The sequence below is a fragment of the Rattus rattus genome, chromosome 14, assembly GCF_011064425.1.
Source record: "Rattus rattus isolate New Zealand chromosome 14, Rrattus_CSIRO_v1, whole genome shotgun sequence".
NCBI classification, from domain to species: Eukaryota; Metazoa; Chordata; class Mammalia; order Rodentia; family Muridae; genus Rattus; species Rattus rattus.
Window position 1 is genome coordinate 42,532,532 of NC_046167.1, and position 24,227 is coordinate 42,556,758.

Here is a 24,227-nt window from a genome sequence, read left to right on the forward strand (position 1 = left end):
AGCCTCTGGGGGAAGGGCAGTCCAGTCCCTGGGCTGGAGAGTTCAGGGTGAAGGGCGGGGTATGCCAACCATACCCTGTAACAGGTAGGGACTGAGGGATGCTGGGAGAACCTGGAGGCCAGGTCTGATTTGATATGTTAAACAGGCATCTCAGAGGTTTGTCCAGGGTTTGAAACTTAACAGTGTACAGAAGGTACCTAATTTTGGAGGAATTATGGAAGGAGATGGAAGATATATATCACAAAATACTACTAAAGAGTTTAGGAAAGATATTGGAAGTGTAGCTCAGTGGTAGCACACTGACCTGATAGAGCTTCAAGCAGAAACCCTTAGTAAGGATAGGGCAGAGTTGCAGCATCAAGTAATGTCACTAGCCTGAAGTACTCTCTTGGTTTTCTTCTCTTTCTCTTTTCTTCTCTTCAGTTTTTCAAGAGAACAGGGTTTTTCCTGTCTAACAGTCCTGACTGTCCTGGAACTCACTCTTATAGATCAGGCTGGCCTCAAACTCAAACTCACAGAGATTTCTGCCTATCTCTGCCTGTCTCCCAAGTGCTGGGATTAAAGACCTGCACTACCTCTGCCCTACTGGTGTGTTTGCTAGCCTATCCTAAATCATACATTGTAAATGACTTTCACTGTGGCATTTTTTTTTACATTAAAGAGTGTATTTTGATCATATCCGTCCCTTACCACCTTATCTTGTCTCCCCCACTTTTTCCCAATCAGACACCACCTATTTTCATGGTATATGTTTGTGTCTGTGTGTTCCAGTTTTGTCAAGGATGCTTATAGGAACATGACTAAGGATTTCTTAAAGTAGGATAGGCTTTGGAACTCACAATTCCCACACAACCTATTAATTGCTTATAGATCCTCAGGGCTCGGTAGAGCCCTAGGAGCCTCTCCTACCTCCTTCACAGGACCAATCAAATGAAAGTGATTACAGCAGCTGAGAAATCAAAAGTGCAACAAAAGCTTTATCCTGCCTGGAAGACAGGATAAAGTAAATCCTTCCTTTCTTCTCCCTCTTCTGAGATATTCCTTGAATCTTGGAGGGGGTAATAACAGATTTCCAATTTTTGGTGGAGCTCCTTCTCAGCATCGTGGCCAGATATAAATTTCTGCAGTGACCACTTCTCACTACAGAGAGCAGCTTCTCACTGTACTAATCTGTGGTTGTAAGTACAGACAATTGTTAGAAGGCAATTTAACAAAACAATAACAATTGTTTTCTCATTATGGCCTGTGACCTCCCAAGTCTGGGGATTTTTAAATTATCAGAAGTGAATTCTCTTCTCTGGAGTAGGACTCAAATTCAACCGGTTATCACCATAACAGAACTGTCACTGCTACATCAGTAGGCATGCCTTGCCTGGCTGCTTAGGAGGGTAGGATGTCATTTCACAACAGAGTGTGATTACATTTCATAACAGAGTGTCATTACCACCACCACAAACACCAATCTGCACAGAACCATCCAGAATTATGAGGACTGTCCAGGAAGAAGGAAGATTCTAGTTCAGTTCTAGCTTCATTTCTCAGTGTCTAGTCACCAGGGTATGTGATGTTTTCAATGGGGGGTTAACCTTCTAGTTCCGGTGGGCAACCAGGGGCAGTGGCAATGACCAGTATTGTTTCTAAGGCTTGAGGGGGCCTCCCTGGCCAACAATCTATAGAGAAGTAGCACATCACCTTTTGGGTTTTCTCTTCATAGCCAGTGGCTTCTAGTAACATCTTTATCCATTCACAAATCTGCTAGAACTTTATTTATTTTGTTTGTTTATTTATTTATTTGCATTGCATTTAGTTACATGTACAGATGTGTGGGAAGGTCAGAGGACAACTTACCAGAATTGGTTCTCTTTTTCTACTATATGGGTCCTGAGACAGTGTCTCACTAGGTAGCCTTGGTTGGCCTAGAACTTGCTATATACAATAAGCTGGCCTTGAACTCAGAGTGACACCCTTTCCTTTGCCTCCCAGTGCTGAGATGAAAGGCCCACATCACTCTATCCACATTTGTTGCTATCTTACAAATACAAAATGAACTCACATTTTATTCTATCCAATATCTAGTGAGCAAGTGTATAAGCTATCACAACCACTTAGAAGGAGAACTAATGTGCACACACAGATGCACATGCAAACACACACACACACACACACACACACACACACACACACACACACACACACACACACACCAAGACACAAGAGGGAAGGTAGAGAAGAGAGAATGTCTTGTGTATTGTATCAGCGCAGTAACCCTCAATAAAATGCTGATTGGCCAATAAGCTTACACAGAAAATAGAAGGTAGGGCATCCAGTAGGGAGATGGACTCCTGGGACAGGGCAAAAGAGGGAGATTGGAGGTCAGAAGTATGGGAGCTGAGCAGAGGTAATCAGTCACATGGCACAACTTAGGTTAGAAAGTCCCTAGGGCATAGTGGTACATGAAGGGGAGGCAGGCAAGTCTGAGTTCTTGACCAAGTTCTTGAAAGATGTGTGAAGTCACTGTTTTCTACATCGATTAAATTTCACAGCATGGGGCTGGAGAGATGGCTCAGTGGTTAAGAGCACTGACTGCTCTTCCAGAGGTCCTGAGTTCAAATCCCAGCAACCACATGGTGGCTCACAACCATCTGTAATGGGATACAATGCCCTCTTCTGGTGTGTCTGAAGACAGCTACATGTATATAATAAATAAATCTTAAAAAAAAACAAAACAAAAAAACAAAAAAAAACACCACACACATACACACGAACACACCCACATTTAAAAAAAAATTTCACAGCATGTCTGACTAATGATTCTACTTAATACAGCAGGAGATTCAACAATATTTTAATATGTTTGTTTTTGTGATTTGTCACCTAAAATTTTCAGATATGTATAGTAAAGTTTTTCTTGAAAAGTAGAAAATATATTTTGTTTTGTTTTTGTTTTTCATGTTCCAGTAACCCAGCAATCCTGCAACAGCAAACACGATAGCAAATGCAACAGCAGCAAGGGGAGAGTCAAAGGGGGCAGTGGTCACCATGGGCCCTCTCAGGGGCTCTTGCATTTATACCCTCTCCAGAGTTTCCAGAATTAAACTATCTGGAACTGGCAAAAACACACCCCCTCCTCCAGCACTAGGCAACCATAGTTAATGGCCATGGATCAACTGAAACAGCCCTCTATCCCACACCTGGGGTTAAAATACAGTCATATAACATAACTGTTTTGTTTTGTTTTTTTACCCCTCCCCCATAACTGAGTTTTTTAAGAAGTCAAAACTTTCACTACATAGGGTTTCCACTGTGGAGCAAATATCAGGCAAGTGTCGAGAAGAGCCAGTATTAACTGGTGACTAGGATAAAGTATGGTATTTACAAGAACAAGCCCATACTTGACCCAGTTATAGAGGGAGCTGTAAGAGATGGCACTCTCTGGCCGATAGTGGGAGGGGCAGAGTGCAGAGGTCAGGCCTGAGTTCAAAGAATGTGGGCACCAAACAAAGCTTGGTATAAAAGACAACCCCAGAACTGTTTGATTTAAGGACAAGGAGGTGGGTGGGAATGCTGAAGGAACTGAATACCGATTACGTTCTAGAGTAAGGATTGTATATAGAGAATGGTATGACATTAAAAAAAAAAATTGGTTTCTTTAATTCAACAAAGTAGCAGTGAGAACTTCAGTTGTTGCTGTTGTATTTTGCAGCATGGTGCAGAAAAACACCTAAGGATTAACAAGCAACAAACAAACAAATGCTTGGCCAATTTATTCTGCTTCATTGTCATTGATTTTAAGGTGGCTCTGCATGACTTCTAGTGACCACATCTGACAATGATTTAACAACTTCAGTATTTGAAATGTTAGGTTCTGCCTAGTGGATTTCTATAAGGTATTGTCTCAAAGACTCAAAAAATTCAGAGTAGTTAGGCACGGTGGCACACACTTTTTATCCAGTACTCAGGAGTCAGAGGCTGCCCCATTTCTGTGAGTTCCAGGCCAGATGGAGTTATGCAGTGAGACTGTTTCAAAAAACAAAACCAACCAGACAACAACCCCAAACAAACAAACTCCAGACTAGAATATGGGTTTTAGTTTCCAATAGGAGGAGGAATGTCTTTTGGAGTCAAGGTACGAAATTTTCATATTGTTGTTACAGAACACGGGGGAGGGGGGGATGATTTAAAAGAGGAAAGTATCAGAGACACTGTGAATACATTCCAGCATGGTAAAGAATATATGAGAGTAGGTGAGGTATGTCAAGGAAGTGATAAATTTGTGTGATGAGCTTGCTTTCTCCTTATTCAGTCTAGAACTCCAACTCAAGAAATGGTTGGTTCCATCCTCAGTTAGGGCAGGTCTTCCCACTCAAGTGACCTCATCTAGACGATCTCTCACAGACACTCCTAGAATCTTGCCTTTTTAGTAATTACAGGTCCTGCCAGGTGGGCAATCATTATTAATCACGGGAAGAATTTGAGGCAAGGGCCTGTATATGTAGATTAGGCCGGGTTTGAACTGAAACTTACTGATAACTGAGGATGACCTTGAACCCTGACCTGCGGCCTTACGGCCCAGGTGATGGGATTACAGGGTTGTCCCTCCACATCCAGGTACAGGTATTTTAACGTCATTGTAAGAAAGCTAGAAGATTACCTATCTACCGTTTTTCTCATTAATTTTTTAATGTAATGGTTTTTAAATATTGTGGGAGCTGGTATTGAAGGTGAGGTTTGAAAATGTCCCGTATGGTTTACTCTTCTTATTAACATGAGTTTACTTCTTACGTGTTCGTTCTAGCATTCTGTTCACTAGATATTTCCTCAGGAACCAATTATGTTGCAAATAAGTGTTTATTCCAGAGCTCCGTGAAATATTCATCAAAGTTTCAGTAGAAGACTCCGAACGACTGCTTCTTGGTTTGATCTCAGCCTTTGGGATGGTTATAAAATATTTTGTTCTATGTGTCCAGTAACAGGCTTCTACCCAAGACCCAAATGCATGATTTTGGAAGGGAAAATTTTCAGCTTAGGGATGCCTTCCGATGACCAAAGTAGTCGACATCCTTCGCCCTCATGAGAGATCCTCCATCCAGGTAAACCCTCCTTAATATCTGATCCAAAGAGTCTTTGAGTTTTCTTTGCCTTGTCTTGCCTTTTCGTTTTTCCAGACAGGCTTTCACTATGTAGTTCTGACCAGTCTGGAATTGTTGTGTAGACCTAGGGTGGGATGGGGTTGGGTGGTGGGCCTCACGAGTCTGGGTGGTTCTGGAATGACATCGTCAGAGATCTGTCTGCCTCTGTGGTTTCGGCGCTGGAATAGCATATGTAAGTCACCACACCTAGGTTATTTCTAAAGGCTTTAATTTTATTTTTTTCTTTAAAAATTTATTTTTAAGTGTTTTTAATGGGCACTATTTAAACTTTCCTTTGTAAGCCAGTTCTTTATTCCAATTGTTAGAAATAAGTAATTAAGAACAAGTTAGGTAACTCGATCAACATTTTAGTTATTTCCCATACTCTTCAGATCTGTATACCAAATTTAGGACTTGGAGGAACTTGATTAAGCTCCAGTTCTCCTTTTCCAGGAAACTGATAAGTTTTCTGCTGTTTTGGGTTCTTGCTTTTTCTTTCTTTCTTTTGTTCCCCATTCCACAGCAGCCAATCACAGCTACCAAAAACAACTTGTACACCTTGGAAGACCTACACTTCTCTATTCTGAAGAACGGATAAGATAGATAAGAGGGACCATATTGCAGACTTTCGTTTCGTTTCTTTCTTGAAATAAAAAACTTTTTTTTTGTTAGAGATAATCTCTATTTTCTAATCATCTATTAAAAATTGTTGGGTAGTCAATTAGATAAGATGGATGAAGCAGAGAAGTGCAGGCCGACAGGAACCGGATGTAGATCTCTCCTGAGAGACACTGCCAGAATACAGCAAATACATAGGCGAATGCCAGCAGCAAACCACTGAACTGAGAACGGGACCCCCGTTGAAGGAATCAGAGAAAGGACTGGAAGAGATTGAAGGGCTCGAGACCCCACATGTACAACAATGCCAAGCAACCAGAGCTTCCAGGGACTAAGCCACTACCCAAAGACTATACATGGACTGACCCTGGGCTCCAACCTCATAGGTAGCAATGAATAGCCTAGTAAGAGCATCTTGGTCCTGCCAAGACTGAACGTGATTGTTGGGAGGAGGATGGTAATGGGGGGAGGATGGGCACGGGAACACCCATATAGAAGGGGGGGGGGGGGGGCTAGGGGGATGTTGGCCTGGAAACCGGGAAGGGGAATAGCAATTGAAATGTAAATAAGAAATACTCAAGTTAATAAAGATAAAAAATTGTTGGGTAGTAATTTTCTGGTTGTTGACTTTTTCCATTTACAAACTGACCAAAAAGATTGATACCATGTAATAATAGCTAAGTAAGGAGAAAGAAGATGGCATTTTCAGATGGTATTGGTGGTTCAGTGGTAGTATTCTCGTCTGCCATGCGGGAGGCTCGGGTTTGAGTCCCGGCTAGTGCATAGCAAAGCATGTTTAAAGATTTATTTTAAATAAAACCACCAGAAAGAAACAAAAGAAGGACAACAGAACAAAAACAAAACAAACAGGCAAATAAAAAGAGACGCCAAAATGAGTTTGGGTCCAAAACTTCAGGAATTTGGCAAGTTCAAGCTTTTGCAAGATTGCTATTAAAAGTTCTGACATTGAGTGTGTTTTTTGTTCTCTAATCCGAAATAATTTTTATCAAGCTCCTGAGCTCTAACTTCAGCTGACCGATTTTCAGCAGAAAGAAATTCTAAATCGGCGAATTCGTTATTAACCTTTACATTCGTGTAAAGATATCAAGTCACTTTCTATATAGTGCTAAATAATTGATAGGAACGAACAGAACATCTTAGTCTTTAATAAAGATTTCAAAAGGATAGCTTTTTTTTATTTTTCCCCCCTCACTCACGCGTCAGCAGAGTGGCGCAGCGGGAGCGTGCTGGGCCCATAACCCAGAGGTCGATGGATCGAAACCATCCTCTGCTAGGTGGTACCTTTTGGCCTTGTTTCAAGGAAAATTTTCAATAAGGAATAGCAGAGTTCGCTAGTAGACTTTTGAGTTCTCAATTTTATCTATAAGCAACACAAAGTCAAATTTTATAAAAGCTACTTATTGTATTCAGTAAGGGCTCCTGAGAGAGATTCCTACATTCACGATCTCTTTGTCCTGTGTCTCTGTCTGTTCTGAGAACGTTCATATCAGCCAAGTGTTTGGCTACATTTCCTGTCTCCAGCTTTCAATAGCATTGTATTTTAGTACGACGGCAAGTAGTCTACATCTGCTATTACATTTCAGAAATATCGTTTGAAAAATATTTATGGAATAACTTCTCATGGGAATATATACTGTATGTGTGCTCATTCTTGTAGTCGTGGCCGAGTGGTTAAGGCGATGGACTTGAAATCCATTGGGGTCTTCCCGCGCAGGTTCGAATCCTGCCGACTACGTGCTTATGTTTTCTCGACAGGTGTTAAAACCTGTCCCTACTACCAATATAAATATTATGAAACACCCAGTTTTCTTTGGTTAGGAACAGCATTTTATTCCAATTCCATTTTCTTCTTTTGAATCTAACAAGATGCAAGGTCGTGCCGGTTTGACATTGAAATATGTTTTTTGTCTGAACTTCAAATCCTCGCCCGCCTTCAAGGTAAACGCAGGACATCGCACATACACTCCAGGGTGTATTTACTGTTTTGAAATAAATATTTCAAACACATTTTCGTTTGACTTACCTCTAGATTGTTTCGAAAGACGAATTTCTGAGTCAAAATAGCAGATAATTTTCAAAACTGGCTAAATTTAATTTTAAAAATAAATAACCTTGTTGGACACCAATGGGAGGAGAAGCCCTCGGTCCTGACAAGGCTGGAACCCCCAGTGTAGGGGAATGTCAGTGGGGGAGTGGAAAGCGGGGGTGGTTGGGGAGGTGGAAGGGGAGGAGGATAGGATAGGGGATTATGGACAGGAAACCAGGAAAGGGAATAACATTTGAAATGTAAATAAAAAAATCCAATAAAAGTAAATAAAAAAATAATAGCTATCGCTATTTAAAAATGCCCAGACATTCTAACGCGTACAGACATTGCTGTTGTGGAGAAAAAAAATTTAAAAAAATATTATTAGCATTATATAAGTAATCGATCCATTGTTAAATGCGGATAAGGACGAAGAAAGAAGATAGTTAAATAGGTAAAGAAATTTATATCCTAAAGTATTAGTGAATTCTCCTTTTTTCTTGCGTTGGCCACATGCCTATGTATAACAAGAGATTTCTAGGTGTTGACACTTTTTCCTGTAAATTTCAGTGTAGCAAATGTTGATAACTTTGGTCTGGCAAAATCACAGTTCTTATTTTGCAAGGAAGAGTTGTTTTCTAGCAGTACGGCAATGTTTCAAATCCAAATCACAAAAACATTATGAATCAATTTTCCAACTCTTGGTCTATTATCTACCAAAGACATACAGTGACATGGGCCCCATGGTGTAATGGTTAGCACTCTGGACTTTGAATCCAGCGATCCGAGTTCAAATCTCGGTGGGACCTAATATTAATTTTGGCGCATTTCCTTTAGAATTTGTCTGTGTATCCATAGCAAGTTTAGAATCCTCAAGTTCGATGGCGTCCGAACATTTTCTCTTCTCATCTATCCACCCCTTCAAGATACTTTACTTCTATACTTACCCTTATCTCTCAGCTGAAGTTTTACCAGGAACCATTTTTGTTGGAAACTTCAGTTTCTAATCGGGCAAAGTTTTGTGCAGATGCGAGAGTTAGGGATGCATCTCGTTTATACTGGAGCTGAATTCCTGTGTAAAGGACTACTCATTACGGTTTGAACTTCAATAGATTTTATATATGAATTTGGATCTTACAAGATAGAACAGGTGAGATATTTCTTGTCTGAGGTAAATTTGTCACAAATTAAAACCTAATCTACAAGTTGAGATTAAAACACATGTAAACATACTTCAGGTAGTTTGTTATAGAGAATGACGTCTCATGTGTGGCCCCATGGTGTAATGGTTAGCACTCTGGACTTTGAATCCAGCGATCCGAGTTCAAATCTCGGTGGGACCTGCTTTCCTTTGTTTTCTTACATTTCTTTCGATGAGTGTATCCTCTTTCTCAGTTCTGGCCTATGTTAAGTGTATGTGTAGTCAGAGAGCCGTTCAAATGTCGATGTTTTCACTCAGCAATCTTTTCTCCGGAGTCTCTTCAAAATATGTTTTCGAATGCAAAGAGAAATGTTAGCAACAAGCTAACACTAGTTATCAGGAGCTACCAGTGACTGTATAAAAATTATATGCTATAGTGGGGTCTATGTTATACTCTAAAATGTGTCCTGTCCATGATATGTTTCTCCTTCCTCTACCTCCACATCTCAAGTCTCTTTAATCACCCATTAGCTCTCCTTCAGAATGTATGCACCTAGCTGCAAGTGCTTTCATTTTTAAAATTTGTTTTTCCTTTGCCTCAAAGCTACTCAAAGCAAAACTGGCTTGTTACCATGGACTCTGTCTTGGAAAGGTTTGGGGTACAGTGGTACAGTGTGTTTATCTTAAGGCTTCTTTTATTTGAGACACCATCTAAGCACCTATACTCACCTGTTGACATTATTTAGATTAACTGTCTATTGAAAGTGTATGTCAGACTTTCAGTAATTATCCAGCTTAAGGCACTCAAATTATAATGTCTAGCAAGTGGACTCCAAGATTCAGTAGATCTGTCTCTTTTGGTGTTCTGGCTTTTCATTTTCACTCAAACTAGGAATCTACCCAGCATGCATAGACACAGCTTCAGACTTACACTTTCTCTTCTCAGGAACAAATCCTAGCCCCTTGGGTAAAGGAAGCCCTAGCAACATTACCCACCTTTCTTATTTTTCTTACTTATTCTTGTTAAAACACACACTTTCTCCTGCCCACCCCCACCCCCTTTTAGCAATTGCATTTGGTACAGAAGAGAAAGAGAAACATATTCTCTGGTGTCCAGAGACAGGCCTGGATGCTAGGGTCTAGCCTGAGACTCAGAGTTGGGCCCTAAGGATTGTCTTCTGATGCTGTGTAACCTCACAGCTTCTCCACAGAACACTGACATTTTTTATTTCAATGAAATGAGGTAGAAATTTGATCTAACAACAGCAAAACATTTCGCATCTTGATACAATGATTAAAACAATCACTAAATATCTCCTGATAACTACTAATGAGAGATCACAAGTTTTACAGCCTTTCTTTCTACTGTTACCTTCTACATCAAGTCCACTCTGATACATAAGCCCATTTGTATTTTATCTTTTCTTTTTGTAATGAGAAATTGTTCTTCCTTAGTATATCAGTTATACATTTACTGATACTAAACTGTTTAGGTATAGAACTTGGTAGCATCCAGCTAGAATGAAACCTCTTGCTCCTTCCTCCAAAGTGTAAGCATTTGCTGGGAAGCCCTTTCCTACACTTTCTTGCTGAGCCTTCCAGAGTTTCTTCTTATGATGCATTCTTCCTACTTGCAGAGAAACAAATCCAATTCATCTGACTGCAAATGTGTTTTTGGTGATCTTTGCTTGGTTTGGTGTGGAAACAGATAATAAGAAACGTATCAAATGTAAATACCAAATGATGAGTTTTGTCTCTTTTTCCTCTATAAACTAGACAAAACCAAGTCCTTTCCAATATCCCGTTAATTCTGTGTCTCAAAGTCCACAGCTTGTTAAGAACCAATGATAATTTAACATATCCCACCTCTGCTTCTTGGAGTCTAGGATTATGTCACCCGGTAGGCATTTATTTCTATTGGAAGTATACTTGGGAGCAAAGAGAGGTACGTCATAACGCCAATGCTGAAAGAATTAATATGTATGGCCTAAATGACAAAATCCAATCTGAGTTTTAAAACCAGAGTCATCATAAATGGTCTTTCTTATTCATTTCTGCTTCTGTGGCTATATTCAGATCCACTTCTCAGCAGTTTATCTTTCTCTGATCAAACTAAGGGGGCCACTTATACACAGTAAAGGCTTTGGTTTCATTAATTAAAAAGCCAAATTAGACTAATGGAATTTTCTTCCAAAAAAAAACAAAAAACAAAAAACAAAAAACCAAAAAACAAACAAACAAAAAAAAAACCCAAAAAACCAATCCTTATAAATTCTAATTGCTCCACAACATAAAACCTATATCAAATACTGTGTTGCCATGACGAGGTGGCCGAGTGGTTAAGGCGATGGACTGCTAATCCATTGTGCTCTGCACGCGTGGGTTCGAATCCCATCCTCGTCGACGAGTTGTGCTCACTTGTGGCCTTGTGGGCTTGAGGTTTTAGCACGGGTGTTGAACACAACACCTGGCCACTTTTACTTTGCCAAGTTTCTTTCTCTTTTCCAAAACACTTCTCCGCGTTGTCACTTCCTTGGAGTTTTATCTGGTAGATTTCCTCACTGTTTCTTTTCAGGACCAAATTAGTTCTCCATATGTCTTTATGGAGACATAAAGACATATTGATTTACTCAATTTCTTATTTTCGCGATTTCAGGCCGGTTTATAGGTATGAAGTTGTCTCACCTTATAGTCTCCCACCATTCTTCCACCCGACTCTGCCTTTCACTGTTTCCTGACTTTGCCTTTTAGGCGTGGTTTCTTTCCCCTCTGTTCCGGGGCATGATGTTCCTTCTGCTCTTTGGCAAAAAAAAAAAAACAAAAACAAAAAAAAACTTGCCTTGAATTTCCTCCGTCAGAAAGCGTCGCTGTATTTTAACTGGAGATCGTCTCAGGTATTCCAGTTTCTATTTCTGTCTTCTGTATTCTTACACGTACACCTTAATTTTAACACACCAGAAACCCAGAAAAACATCACTTACCTGCTTTTCCAGAAAAATATTGTGCACCCATAATAGAAACACAAAATTGGTGGGGAGGGATTACTAACAAAGATGGTCTCTGAAAAATCTTTCATCTCTTTGTCACTTGTCTCTTTTATAGATAAGGAAATTGAAGTAGAGTTGTTTTAGATCTATCACTTAAAGTGCTGAAGTCTTTCCAACAAGGTTCAAGTTTCCAGGTTCCCAGGGGATTTCAAAGCCTCACACGGGAACTGGAGATTGAGTAGCAATATGTTTTTGAGGTTTATGCACAGGATATATGGTTTGAAGACAGCTTTATTCCATTTGATCTTGTAAATGAACGCGTAGGAGGTGGCTATTCAGTTTGGGAGCAGTCGAGAGACTCCATAAAGTGGATGCTGTGCTCTGTCTCCGAGATACCTGAAGTCAGGAACACCTGAACAGGCCCATCCTGACCTGTTCCTGCCCTTTATGTTGAGAATACGTTACAATGGCTTTTTCTCTTTACCTTTTAAGTTTTACACACATCAAACATGTAACATATTTATAAAATAAATGCTTATAGACATTGCATGTGTGTGTGTGCGTGTGTGTGTGTGTGTGTGTGTGTGTGTGTGTGTGTGTGTGTTAATGGAGGGATTTAAGGAATTAGAATTTTTTCTATATGTAATATATTTAGGTCATTGTCAATCTTATAGTAACACCCGAGTGAAGCTTTTAATTGTCTGAGCGTGTTAGAAAATAGGGAGGTGGCAGTAGGGGCAGTTTTGCCTTTCTGAGCCTTCCATCTTGAGAAAAGCCAGGCACAGTATCTACCTGTAATCCCAGCACTTGGTGGGTGGAAGAAGGTGAATTAGAAGTTCAAGAGCATCCTTGGCTATATAGGGAATTCCAGGCCAGCCCAGTCTACATAAAGAGGGAAAGAGGGAGAGGGAAGGAGGGAGGGAGGGATCTCTCTCTCTCTCTCTCTCTCTCTCTCTTATCAAACATGGAAGACATTTTCAACCTGTTCAAGAAGTCCATTTTCAACCAGCTCAAGAAGTGGGGTGACTTAGAGAGTATGTGGAAAAGGTAGGTAAAACCTTAAGACCTCAGGCTCTGTGGGTCACCCCTACCCTTTTGAGATGCTCCATTTGTGTCTTTGGGAGTGTTTTTTTTCAGTTACAATAAACCTTGCTTGCTATAACTCTATGTGTTTGTACCTGGATTCTTCTCAGTGAAACGACTGGATATAACTTTGGTAACCACAGCACCCATTAGTCTTTAAATTGCAGATTGAATATCTGATGCTTTATAATAGATTTAGTTCAAGCACTGGAGCAGTGCTTTAGTTCAACCACTGAGATGGAGCAGGAACACATCACTTCAGGTTACTAGTGGACACCACTGAGCTCTGGTGGTGTTAGCACTTATCATGCAATATACACAACTAACCGTGTCTGAATAATTGTCTCTTTGTTTCTTTCTTTGTTATTGCTGGGGATCAAGCTCAGGGCTTCATTTAGTGATGGGTAAGTGCTTTACCATGGAGAAAAAAAAATGCCCAGATCTTAAATTATTTCTAAAAAATAGAAACGAGTATAATAAATAGTTTGGCATCACCTGCCCCCAAATGAATTTCACTCTTGGAAGGAATGTAAATTACATATGTGTTCTCAAAAGATCATGGACAATTTACATCAGAAACCTAAAGCCTGGTCTGGTGGTTAACACTCATAATCCCAGCATTTGGGAGGCTGAGGCAGGAGAATTAATCACCTTGGGTTCCAAGCCAGCACTGGCATTATATATCCTTTTGGATGTAGAAATCACTCTGGTTATTTCAGTTTATATTATTCAGAAGGTCTCACTCTTTCGACTAATGGGGAAGAAGCAAGTGATAACAGGTCAAAAATATTTTATCCAAGGTGACAATGAGCCACGTAAAGGAAAGAGTACTCAGGGACCTGTGTCTGTAGGTTTTCTATGGAGTGGTATGGGATTAGATGAAGACCTAGCAAATGTGTGTCGCTGACAAGAATACAGTTATGTCAAAGACTTCAATGCCTCAGATCCATTGGAATAGCAAAGCCTTCCTTGATTGAGCTCTGAGGACTGGAGAGGCCTTCCTAGTCAAGACTAATTGCATACAGAAACTATTAATCACAGTTTCCTCCAGATCTTTGCAGCCTAACACTGCTCCCCTATAGAAACGTTTTAACAAAACAAGATAAACCTGCCTGCCTTCCCCCCTCCCCCCAGCTATATCCAACAAATTCATTCATTTCCTGGCTGTTCTTCGTGCATCTCATCAGAGTGCACGCCTATGCCACCCCATCTTTTCTGTATGCCTGTCTATTGTTTCTTCTCCCCATAATGGATCCAATTAGGGCAGTCCTTAAGATCTGCAGGTCATTGTAATGTGTTTATATTTACTGGCTGTAGGAATGTGTAATGCAGCAACTGCTTATAACTGTAACTATTAGCAACGTAAATCAGAGGTTGGTCACGTACACTATGCTAAACAAAAGACCATTAACATTTATAAGACAGAAAGGTAAAAGTGTGCGTCGTGAAAGTATGTATAAAAAAAACCACAATAAAGACGCTGATAAAGCTAGTAAGTAAATATTTATATTTTCCCCACTTATCTTTAAACACATAGAATGTTGTCTTCTAGTCCTCTGTTTCTCCCAAGTAAATGAAAGTACAGCAGTGTTTAAAAAAAGAAGTTAATTGGAAAATATTGCTACAGTTGTGTCTTGCCAAGTATATTAAAATGTTTAACCCACCTGCTCTTGATCTGGTTTAGTGGTGGATAAAAGGGAAGTGTTACGTGGAAGATAGCTGACTCATTTGTTTCAAATTCAAGAGCAACTTGCTTAGCATGAGCAAGGCCCTGAATCTAGGGTTTGTCCCCAGAACTGCCAAGGAAAACGCTGGACAAAATTGTTGGTTGTGGATAAGGATTTAGTGGCTCTTTGGTGCCCTCATGTGGCTGGACTGAAGCACTGCTAGGCTATGGGAACTGTGAGAAAGATGCTTAGGGCCCACAAAAGCCTGGAGCGGCATTTGCATTACGGAAGCTATAGATGAATTTCGTAGACATTCATAAGCAAGTTTCTGTGAGCAGCACTTTCCAACTTTCTTGGGTAAACGGCAAGGCATGTGGTTGAAGGATCCTACGGTTGGGGAGACGGAACCCGGGACCTGTGACCCCTTTCTCTGTCTGACTTTTCACTGAACATTTAATTTAATTATTTTCCTCTATAAAACAACGACCAACAGAAACATACCCTCAGTTATGCAAAATGGAATGTATTAGTTTATTGCAACGAAGGAGGCAAAATGTCGTGGTGAATCAGTTGATTCAGCAACTATTCTTGAACTAGTCTTTTTATCTAGTTGAAACAATAATGTAAGACTATAGCTATAGGTAGGAAAGAAGTAGTCATCACATGGAGTCGGGGTGGGATGGGTTGGGTCTGTGTTTAGGACATTTAGTCATTTGTTAGCGCTATTATTTTACACTGGTACTATCAACCGACGATGGCTTGTTTGCGGTCCCTTCGTCCCTTTCCCATTCTCCTCTTCCCCTCCCCTTGTTTCCTTCCCTCCCACTTTTTACTGCTTTCCCTTCTATCTTCCCCATCTCCATTCACTTTCCATGCATCTCTAAAGAGCTTCAGAGCATGCGTGTTTCTGAACCCCCGCTTTAAAACAACATGTCTCACATATTTATCAAAGGGTGTAAATATTATAAATATAATATATTAAAAATAATATAATTTCTGATTTTGGGACAAATCTCTAGCATCTGATGACCACTCAGGGTGTCCGAGATTTTTCTTCTTTTTCAGTTTTCCTCTGTGGTATTTCATGGATGGAACATGCCTTTTCTTCTGTGCAATAGAAAGAGGAGAAAAAGGGGAATACTTTGATTCAGGCACGTTTTTATTTTCTTGGACCAGAATCCCATTTCTCCTAGGCATGATGCGGCAGGCATGTGTATGGTATGTGCTTCTTGACCCTGGGAGAATCAGTCCAAGATACCCGAAGGCCTCACTTCAGTTGATTCTTGTCTTCCTCCAGCTCAGTTCTTCGCAGTATTTCTCAACCTGGGGACCGCGCCCCCCGCCCCCCGGACTGGGAGTTGCATATCAAATATCTTGCATTGATCAGGATATTTACATTAAGGTTTATAACAGTAAGAAAATTACAGTTATGAAGTAGTAATGAAATAATTTTATGATTGGGGATCACCACAATATAAAGAATTGACTATATTAAAAGATCTCAGCATTGAGAACCACTGCTTTACGGTGTTCGAAAAATGGTCTCTTTCCTTTTGATTGAAACAAATAAGAATTTCGGAAAACCCGGAAAACGAAGGAGTTTTCTTTTATTTTTTGACCGTACGTCACAATTTAACTTACAGAAATCAGAGGGAAGAAAAAAAAAAAAGAGCGTTGCTAACCACGAAGGGATTCGAACCCTCAATCTTCTGATCCGAAGTCAGACGCCTTATCCATTAGGCCACGTGGTCACAGGAGCACTTTCTGGCCACAACATTTAGGAAGCGAAAGGAAGTGTCTGCTGGGCGCTCCACATTATAAAAGGCAATGCAGTCCACACCAGGAGAGTCTATGGATTATTCGGGACCACAGGGCAGATTTAGAAAAAATTGGGACTGAGTTATTTCGGTATTGTAAACTGCTTCCCTATTAATGCTCGTCATTCACAAACTCATTACTTGCAGACCCTCTAGCGTAACAAAGCCACCCTCCCATGTTCTACTTTCGTTGATTCTTATAACTTGGTGCCACAGCACTTTTCAAGATACATACTGTTCATTTCAGAGAGAAAACAGTAATTTTTTTTTTTTTTGAGATCCTCTAGTTTCTTGACAGGTCCAAGATCATCAATTGCTATTTGTAAATTAGCTTTCATTAATAAGTGAAAAGACCTAAAGTTAGGAATACAAACCACTTTGACTATTACCACGTTTTACACTTATGAATAAAAAAATGGTATTATAACAATTTTAGAGAAGAAACATTCATAGAATTCACGATGGTTTCATGATTACTAAAAGCAATTACTGGAGTTCAGAAAGGGAGCCTTTTACACAGCCTTTCTTTCCTGTCAGAAGAATAACATCTGGAAAATAGGAAGAATGAAATAGAAACACGAATTCTTTACACACTTTTGTTCTGGAATCCCACAATCGCCTGTCAGGTGAGCTTTGTTCACATGGACACATCCTTTGGTACTGTGGAAGGTGATTTTGGTATGTAACAGGCCCTGAGACCTTAGCACAACTGACTTCATGATTGAAATGCCATTCCGGCTGTAATAGGTGGCACTACCTGTCAAAACTAAAACAAAACCTCAATCCATCAAAGTCCATAGTTTTGGGAGTCTCTAAATGTATCACCCTTGTTTTCTGGCTTCTGTAGTTCTGCTTCTAGCTAACTGTTCTTGTCAATTGAAGTACCTCACATGATTTTTGTGCTTAAAAGCTAACCCAGAGAAAGGCTCAGGGCCTCACCAGTGATCTGGAACACACAGTGTAGTCACTGGTTGGCTAAGAAGGACTTTCTATTTGGCTAAAACCCATGTCTGAGAAGTCTTTTCTGGTGAACACCCCACAACAGAATGTTCTTTCTTCCTGGAGTCAGCGATTTCTTGAAAAGCTGCGTAGATGTTCAGATGGCACTTGCAGCTTAACCATCATGGAAAATGGTGGCACAGCTGGTGAGAATTGTTGATGGAAGTCTTATTAGTCTTCAAGACTTTTATTTCTGCTGTTGCAAAAAAAAAAAAGTGTTAATTACATAGACTCAGCAGGTTGTATTTGTGTATATGCTTATATTTGTAATAATGATGATGATGATGATGATGATAGAGCTCATGAATTTCATAGGGATTGAGGTATGCATGGGAGGAGTTGGAGGGTGAGGAGGGATGGGGAAATGATATTATTACATTTTAATTAAAAAACTGCAAACCCAGCAAACAGCTATCCCCATTGTTTTTGTTGTATGGGATGGAGGAACACTTGGGAGGCTGAAATGTGTGTGTTTAAGGTTTGTTTGCCTAAGACTGTGTATGAAATATTAATGTAGAAATGCCCAATTTAAGATGATCACTCTTGCATAGTTTAATATAGACAGCCCCAAACGAACACATCAGAACAATTCCATATAGCCCATATTAGGTGTCTCGTGTTCTAGTGTTTCATGCCATTTCCAGTGGTTGAAGAGATGATCTGAGTGCAGTCTTCTCTTTTCAGAACCGCCTCCCTCACCTTCCTATTATCCCACACTGAATTTTTGTAGTTAGAAGTGTTAAGCTCTCATGTACACCTCTGTTGGTTTCTTTTCCATAGAATGCTCTTCTTGGCTGTCTAGCAATCACTTACTTAAATCCACCCCTTTTCCTGGTGTATAGATGCCAGTGTGATGGTGAAAGAAACTATTTTATGCTAGTCATCCATCTAGCTGCTTGTCTCTGACTCCGGTCCACAAGTCTCAATAACCCTGATTCAATGAACCCCATTCAAAAATGTAGACCCCTGTGTGACTATGTTATTATATGACTAACTTCTTTTTTGCTTCTGGAACTTGCTTACACAGATGCCCACAGATGGCCTTGAGTTGGCTTAACCACTCAACTTGGCAGAATAGAACAGTTTTTGCTTGCTTGTATAGATATTAAAGGTCTTGGAAGTTTCCCCTTTGGAACTCTTTTCCTGGCAACCTCAAATTTAGCTCAGAGATTGTTTGTCCTGTTAGCAGCTAATCAATAAATTTTGTAATTATAATCAGATTGAATCTGTGGCCTTTTCCCAGTAGTTACAAACTCCCTAACATCAGGACAAAGCTATGGGAGCAGAATGGCTTGATTTAATTTTCAGTTCTGTGAAATAAGTTCTGTGGATAAGTGCCATGGTGATGACCCTTGGCCATACTCTAAAAAGTACAACCTGGGAATGTTCACATAGCTCCTGGGTGGTAATTTTATTCTACATTCCTGAGGCAGGAAGTCAGTATGATCCATGCTGGTAGCATATTTAATGTAGCATTTAATTTGTAACCAATAAGCATGTGGTCACCGGGCAACCAGGTCCTTGGAGCTACTCTGACTCCTGTTCGATGGACTTTACTAGACTAGCATAGCAGATACACACTCCAGTGGCTCTCAGTTGGAGAGAAGAATGTCTGTCACCAAAGAGGAGAGGACAAGAGAGACTTCTCCAGTCTTCTTCTTTGTGACCGTCTTTCCCTATATTGTAATCTTTCCTGCAATCCTGCACATGCATGCAGAGTTATGGGAGGACTTCCCCAAGTCACTGAACTAGGGGATGGTTATGGGGCTGAGATCAACAATTGGTTTTATTCGCACAGCTCACAAAGTAAGTTCTTAAATTTTATTTTTTGTCTGAAGCAAAAAAAAAAAAAAAAAAAAGGCTACTAGGCGGTTCTGTCAATCATTTTTAAGGGCTGATCTTGACCTTCAGTCCTCCCTGAGAAGAAGTAAAGTCTTCCATCTTTCTAGCCTAACAGGAGAGAGAGGCCTTTGAGGTTCGGAAGAACTATTTCAAAAAGACACAGTAAACCTTGTTGGTAGAGGAAGAGGAACACATCAAGGTCACTCAAAACAAAGGTCACCAAAGTCCCTGTATAGATTCTAGGCTACTTAATGTGTTTTTTCTGAGTTTTAACTTCTAGGACAGTATTTGAACAATTTGAACAGGAATCCTTCCTGTGAGAGAAATAAAAAAGACAGTGAGTACGAAACTTGAAAAATAAATGTAGAGAATAGCAATAGCTTAGCAAAAAGATTTATATATGGGAAAGTAGAGATTAGCAGGACTAATGTCAGTAGGAGAAGTAGTTTTCTGACAGACTTCAACTGTAGACCCCACATTTTCCCTCAGTGGCACACTTTTCTCAAAACACTACCTACTGCTGTCAAGATTAAGACTCTGGTAATTGCAAAGAATATCTACAGGGACTGTTCACTGTACTTCTAATTTATCACCAGACTTTTGAAAAATAAGGCTTTATGAATTATGTATGGAAGAAACTGAATTCTTTTCCTCCGCTCTTACCTTTGTATTCGTCTTCGTTTAGGGATTTAAGGCTTTATAGAGCAAAGATTAGCCAAAGTAAATATGACTTGTTATCAAGAGAACACATTAGTTACTACTTGAGCGTCCATGAAAATTTCAGTTCCGTTTTGTCGAGATCTAACTACAAAACGAACTTAACTTGGAAAGGGAAAAACATATATCACCACATAGCAGAGGATGGTTTCGATCCATCGACCTCTGGGTTATGGGCCCAGCACGCTTCCGCTGCGCCACTCTGCTAGCCGGTAGAGAGGATCTCTTAATATTACCCTTAACTGTATTTGCAGTTGCTGTTCTATACTTCAAACAAAGGCCTGCAGGAAGGCACCTTCTTACTTTGTCTACCCAAAGGGTGCTATTTATTGAGAATAATGTTATTGAATCAAGGAAAAAGCCAAATTTGGACCAGAGTAGCAAACATTAACATACTAGTAAATAATTCGTCGAAGGAGAAAACAGCACAGGACAGTCCCCAGCACGTCAATTGATAAGTCTTAGTGACCACCCACACATTTACCTTGCGGAAGCAAGACTTTGCAATCAGGCTTGTCCTGAAGTCGAAATAGTGGAAGAAAATGGTGCTGTTTTCTCCAGTGTTTAGTTCTTTACAGCAGGAAATAAAAGCAAGGGAAGCAGACCTCACATGCACCCTACATCAGCATTTGTGATAGCTTGGCTCACTAAAGAGCTGCTGTCTCTCTAAATATGTCCCAAGTGACAAATGTGCATTGTTAAAGAAATTCTTTAGTCTGAACTAGATAAAATGGCCGGAAAGTCCTGTTTGAGGACAAAGGACCCAGGTAAAGGAGCGAGAACAACGAACGTTGGTGACGTCATTAGGCATGAACCGTGCCAGGGGCGGGGCGAGAGGGTTCAGTCTTCAATTAGGTCCGAACACCCTGCATATAAGGAATGTGCCTGTACCTTCCATTCTGTTGAGGTCTGCTCTCCAGCTTTGTAGAGATGTCTGGACGCGGTAAAGGCGGCAAGGGCCTGGGTAAAGGCGGCGCTAAGCGTCATCGCAAAGTCCTGCGCGACAACATCCAGGGCATCACTAAGCCCGCCATCCGCCGCCTGGCTCGGCGCGGAGGAGTGAAGCGTATCTCCGGCCTCATCTACGAGGAGACGCGCGGTGTGCTGAAGGTGTTCCTGGAGAACGTGATCCGCGACGCCGTCACCTACACGGAGCACGCTAAGCGCAAGACCGTCACCGCTATGGATGTGGTCTACGCACTCAAACGGCAGGGCCGCACCCTCTACGGCTTTGGCGGTTAAGGGACTCTCGTCTGATCTCACAAAACCAAAGGCCCTTTTCAGGGCCGCCCACCTTTTCCTATTAAAAGGGCGAGCATGATATCGTTTAACTTTTGAAATTTTATGATTAGCAGTGTATTTATGATCTATGTTGATAATTCTATTTAAATTCGAGAAGGAGTTGGAAGGATAAAGCGTCCTTTAAAGGTATTCTTCCAGGCTTTAAGCGGTGCGGGTTGCAAGGACAAAGCGCGAGAGCTAGCGGATGCACAGCTGGGATAAAGGCACGGGGCGGTAGTGAGTGCACAGCACTGACGGTGGCTGGTTCCTTCAGTGCTTTGGCGCGTCTGCGCAGAGTGGGGATATCCGGCTTCAAAGAATGTCGCCTTGCGTGTCCTGGAGACCCAATCGGTGTGGGATTCTCTGGTACTCATGGTGGAGGACAGGTGTCTGCTTATTAAAGAAGGAATGCTTATTAAAGTTGGGCATTATGTAAAGTATAAAAACATTGGTAGTTTTAGTATGTAATTTTATGGGAATCTTTCAACTTCGTTCACATGTAGAAGGGCATCCACGTTGGATGTCTAACTTTTTTTTTTTTTTTTTTTTGGTTTTTTTCCGGAGCTGGGGACCGAACCCAGGGCCTTGTGCTTCCTAGGCAAGCGCTCTACCACTGAGCCAAATCCCCAACCCCCACGTTGGATGTCTAATTAAAATCTAAGACAGTATAGGCAGTTTTGACATTTTCAATGTTGTCTTAGGTTTGTATCTTCAGGAATTTGGTTTCAGCTAGGAGTGGTAAGATTTGAAAGTACTGTACACCGCAAAGTTTGGGGCTAAATGTCCTGATACCTTAAAAAAGGCAAAAGAGGCAAAAGAAAAACTCAATAAAAAACATACTTTTCTTCATAGGCAGCAATCCAATTGTATGGTTATTCTATGAAATCAAGAGAATTCAGGGTGTTACTGTGATATTTATTTAGCATTCATTTCCCCTCTCTCTCTCTCTCTCTCTCTCTCTCTCTCTCTCTCTCTCTCTCTCTGTGTGTGTGTGTGTGTGTGTGTGTGTGTGTGTGTGTGTGTGTGTTAGTGTGCGAGTGGATGACTTAAAGGATTTGGGTCTCCTTCCACCCAGGGATCCAACTCAGCTTAACTGGCTTTGCAGCAATCACTTCTACTCTTTGTTCAGCCTTCTGGCTGGGCTTTTCTTTTTTTTTTTTTTTTCTTTTTTTTTGAGACAGGATTTCTTTGTGAAGCTCTGGCTGCCCTTGAACTCACTCTGTTGACCAGGCTGGACTCAAACTTAGATCCCCTACCTTTGCTTCCTGAGTGCTGGGAATCATACATTATTGGAGGACAAGAACTTGTTTGAGGGAGAAAAAAATTTGAGGCTTGAAAAAAAATAAACTGAACAGGACACATGTCAGGTGTTGGGAGCGATGCCCTTGAAGCCCTCCATTGTTGATGTTAAAATAAGTATGACTAGGTTCATGGAAAATCCCCATCCAGCTGCAGAAGACTAATACAAATCTGGTGGTCAGGATGAATGATATGATAAAGCTAAAACCAACATCCTGCTGACTAATAGATATGACAAACCTGTGACTTTTCTGACATCCTGTCAACATCAGCCGATTCCCTGACCACAGGAATACTGTGTCCTTGGCCTGCATAAATGTTTCTTATTTCCCCCCTTCCTCTGTTACCCATGTTATGGTTTAAATTCAGCTTTGGGGAAAAATAAAATTGTTGCCTTGATCAGACTCTTGGCATCCTTTTTCGAGTCCCTTGTCCCCCATTCTCTTCCAGGTACCTTCAGACCCTTCGCGTACAGTCAGGTATTATTCTGTGTTCTGGAATTTATAGGTATGTATACGTTAAATGTATATGTATGGGTGTTTGTGCACCATGTGCCCAAGAGAGCTAGAAAGATGGTGCTGGATCCCCTGAAACTGGGCTTTAAGGCAGTAGTATGCCACCACCATGTGTGTGTGCTGGGAATGGTTCCCGGGTGCTCTGGAAAAGCAGACAGTGCTCTTAATGAATGAATGAGGGGTTCTTTGTTCATTTTGTTGGAGTTTGCTCTCATTGAGGTGGGTGAGGTGAGAACTATTGCAGGGGTTTGAGCTGTGAATAGGCAAGAGTTAAATTTAAAAACAATAAATATAGATGTTTGATGGAAACTAGTGTCAAGGAAAACTAGTAAGGAGGTTGCTACAACAATTCAGTTTGCAGATGACATTGGTTTGGATCAGTGGTCTGGGCTGTGGAAAGTAGGTTCTGTGTATGGTTTTGTAGGTTTAAGATCTACCCTTAAACAATTTTAATTTTTATTTGACCACAAATGGGGCTACGAGAAATATTAAAAATATTGAAAGTTGGAGCTAGAGGTGCCTTGGTGGTAGTTAAGAGAGTACTGCTTTTGTAGAGCACCAGAATTCAGTGCTCACTGCCTAGTTGGGTGGTTCACAACCTCATGTAACTCCAGTTCCAGGAGATCCATACATACAGAAAGACATGCACATATTTAAAAATAACTTTTCAAAGAAAAAGTATTAAAATTAAAGCCAACAGTACTCTGTACATTTTTAAATACATTTACCCAAATGCTAGGCTGAATGCTACCCGAATGCTAGTGTCTTACACAGGAGCAAGTTTTTCCTTTTATTTAGTCTTTTCCTAATTAATTTGTTAGATCTAGTTAAGTCAGCGGAGTCCTGTAAAGGCCTTACATGGCTTCAGTGGAGGCTGAGGGGAAACACTTACAGAGGTAGAGGATCTAGAAAGTCTCTAAACATGAGAGGAAGTTGAACTGTGTTCACAGGACCGGTTGAAGAACTCTGACACAGAGGATTAGCCAAACTGCCAGTCCAGAGCCTCATTAAAGTCATAGATTATAGAGACTTCCCTGAGACTCAGACTGCCTTCCTCAACTGTTAACCATTATACTGAACACACA

At 40.7% G+C, this 24,227-nt stretch overlaps 1 protein-coding gene, 1 long non-coding RNA gene and 7 other non-coding genes across 9 annotated transcripts in view; 6 read left to right on the forward strand and 3 right to left on the reverse strand.

Annotated features, from left to right (window-relative positions):
* The first annotated feature begins 6,969 nt into the window (after window positions 1-6,969).
* On the forward strand, window positions 6,970-7,041 carry Trnam-cau. The gene has a single exon. It is a non-coding gene; the product is annotated as a tRNA-Met (tRNA).
* Window positions 7,042-7,421: 380 nt separating this feature from the next.
* Trnas-uga lies at window positions 7,422-7,503 on the forward strand. The gene has a single exon. It is a non-coding gene; the product is annotated as a tRNA-Ser (tRNA).
* Window positions 7,504-8,531: 1,028 nt separating this feature from the next.
* Trnaq-uug lies at window positions 8,532-8,603 on the forward strand. Its single transcript has one exon. It is a non-coding gene; the product is annotated as a tRNA-Gln (tRNA).
* A 462-nt stretch (window positions 8,604-9,065) lies between these two features.
* Window positions 9,066-9,137, forward strand: Trnaq-uug. The gene has a single exon. It is a non-coding gene; the product is annotated as a tRNA-Gln (tRNA).
* Window positions 9,138-11,256: 2,119 nt separating this feature from the next.
* Trnas-gcu lies at window positions 11,257-11,338 on the forward strand. Its single transcript has one exon. It is a non-coding gene; the product is annotated as a tRNA-Ser (tRNA).
* Window positions 11,339-16,350: 5,012 nt separating this feature from the next.
* On the reverse strand, window positions 16,351-16,423 carry Trnar-ucg. The gene has a single exon. It is a non-coding gene; the product is annotated as a tRNA-Arg (tRNA).
* Window positions 16,424-16,750: 327 nt separating this feature from the next.
* LOC116883588 lies at window positions 16,751-20,794 on the reverse strand. Its single transcript, XR_004385773.1, has 2 exons — window positions 20,532-20,794; window positions 16,751-17,684 (listed from the first exon to the last, which is right to left on the reverse strand). It is a non-coding gene; the product is annotated as an uncharacterized LOC116883588 (long non-coding RNA).
* Trnam-cau lies at window positions 20,183-20,254 on the reverse strand. Its single transcript has one exon. It is a non-coding gene; the product is annotated as a tRNA-Met (tRNA).
* A 166-nt stretch (window positions 20,795-20,960) lies between the features above and the next one.
* LOC116883586 overlaps window positions 20,961-24,227 on the forward strand; it is a 48,379-nt gene continuing 45,112 nt past the window's right edge. The window contains exon 1 of the mRNA XM_032884766.1: window positions 20,961-21,263. Within this exon, the coding sequence (XP_032740657.1) occupies window positions 20,978-21,263 (286 nt within the window). The 5' untranslated portion in view covers window positions 20,961-20,977. The remainder of the gene's footprint in view (window positions 21,264-24,227) is intronic.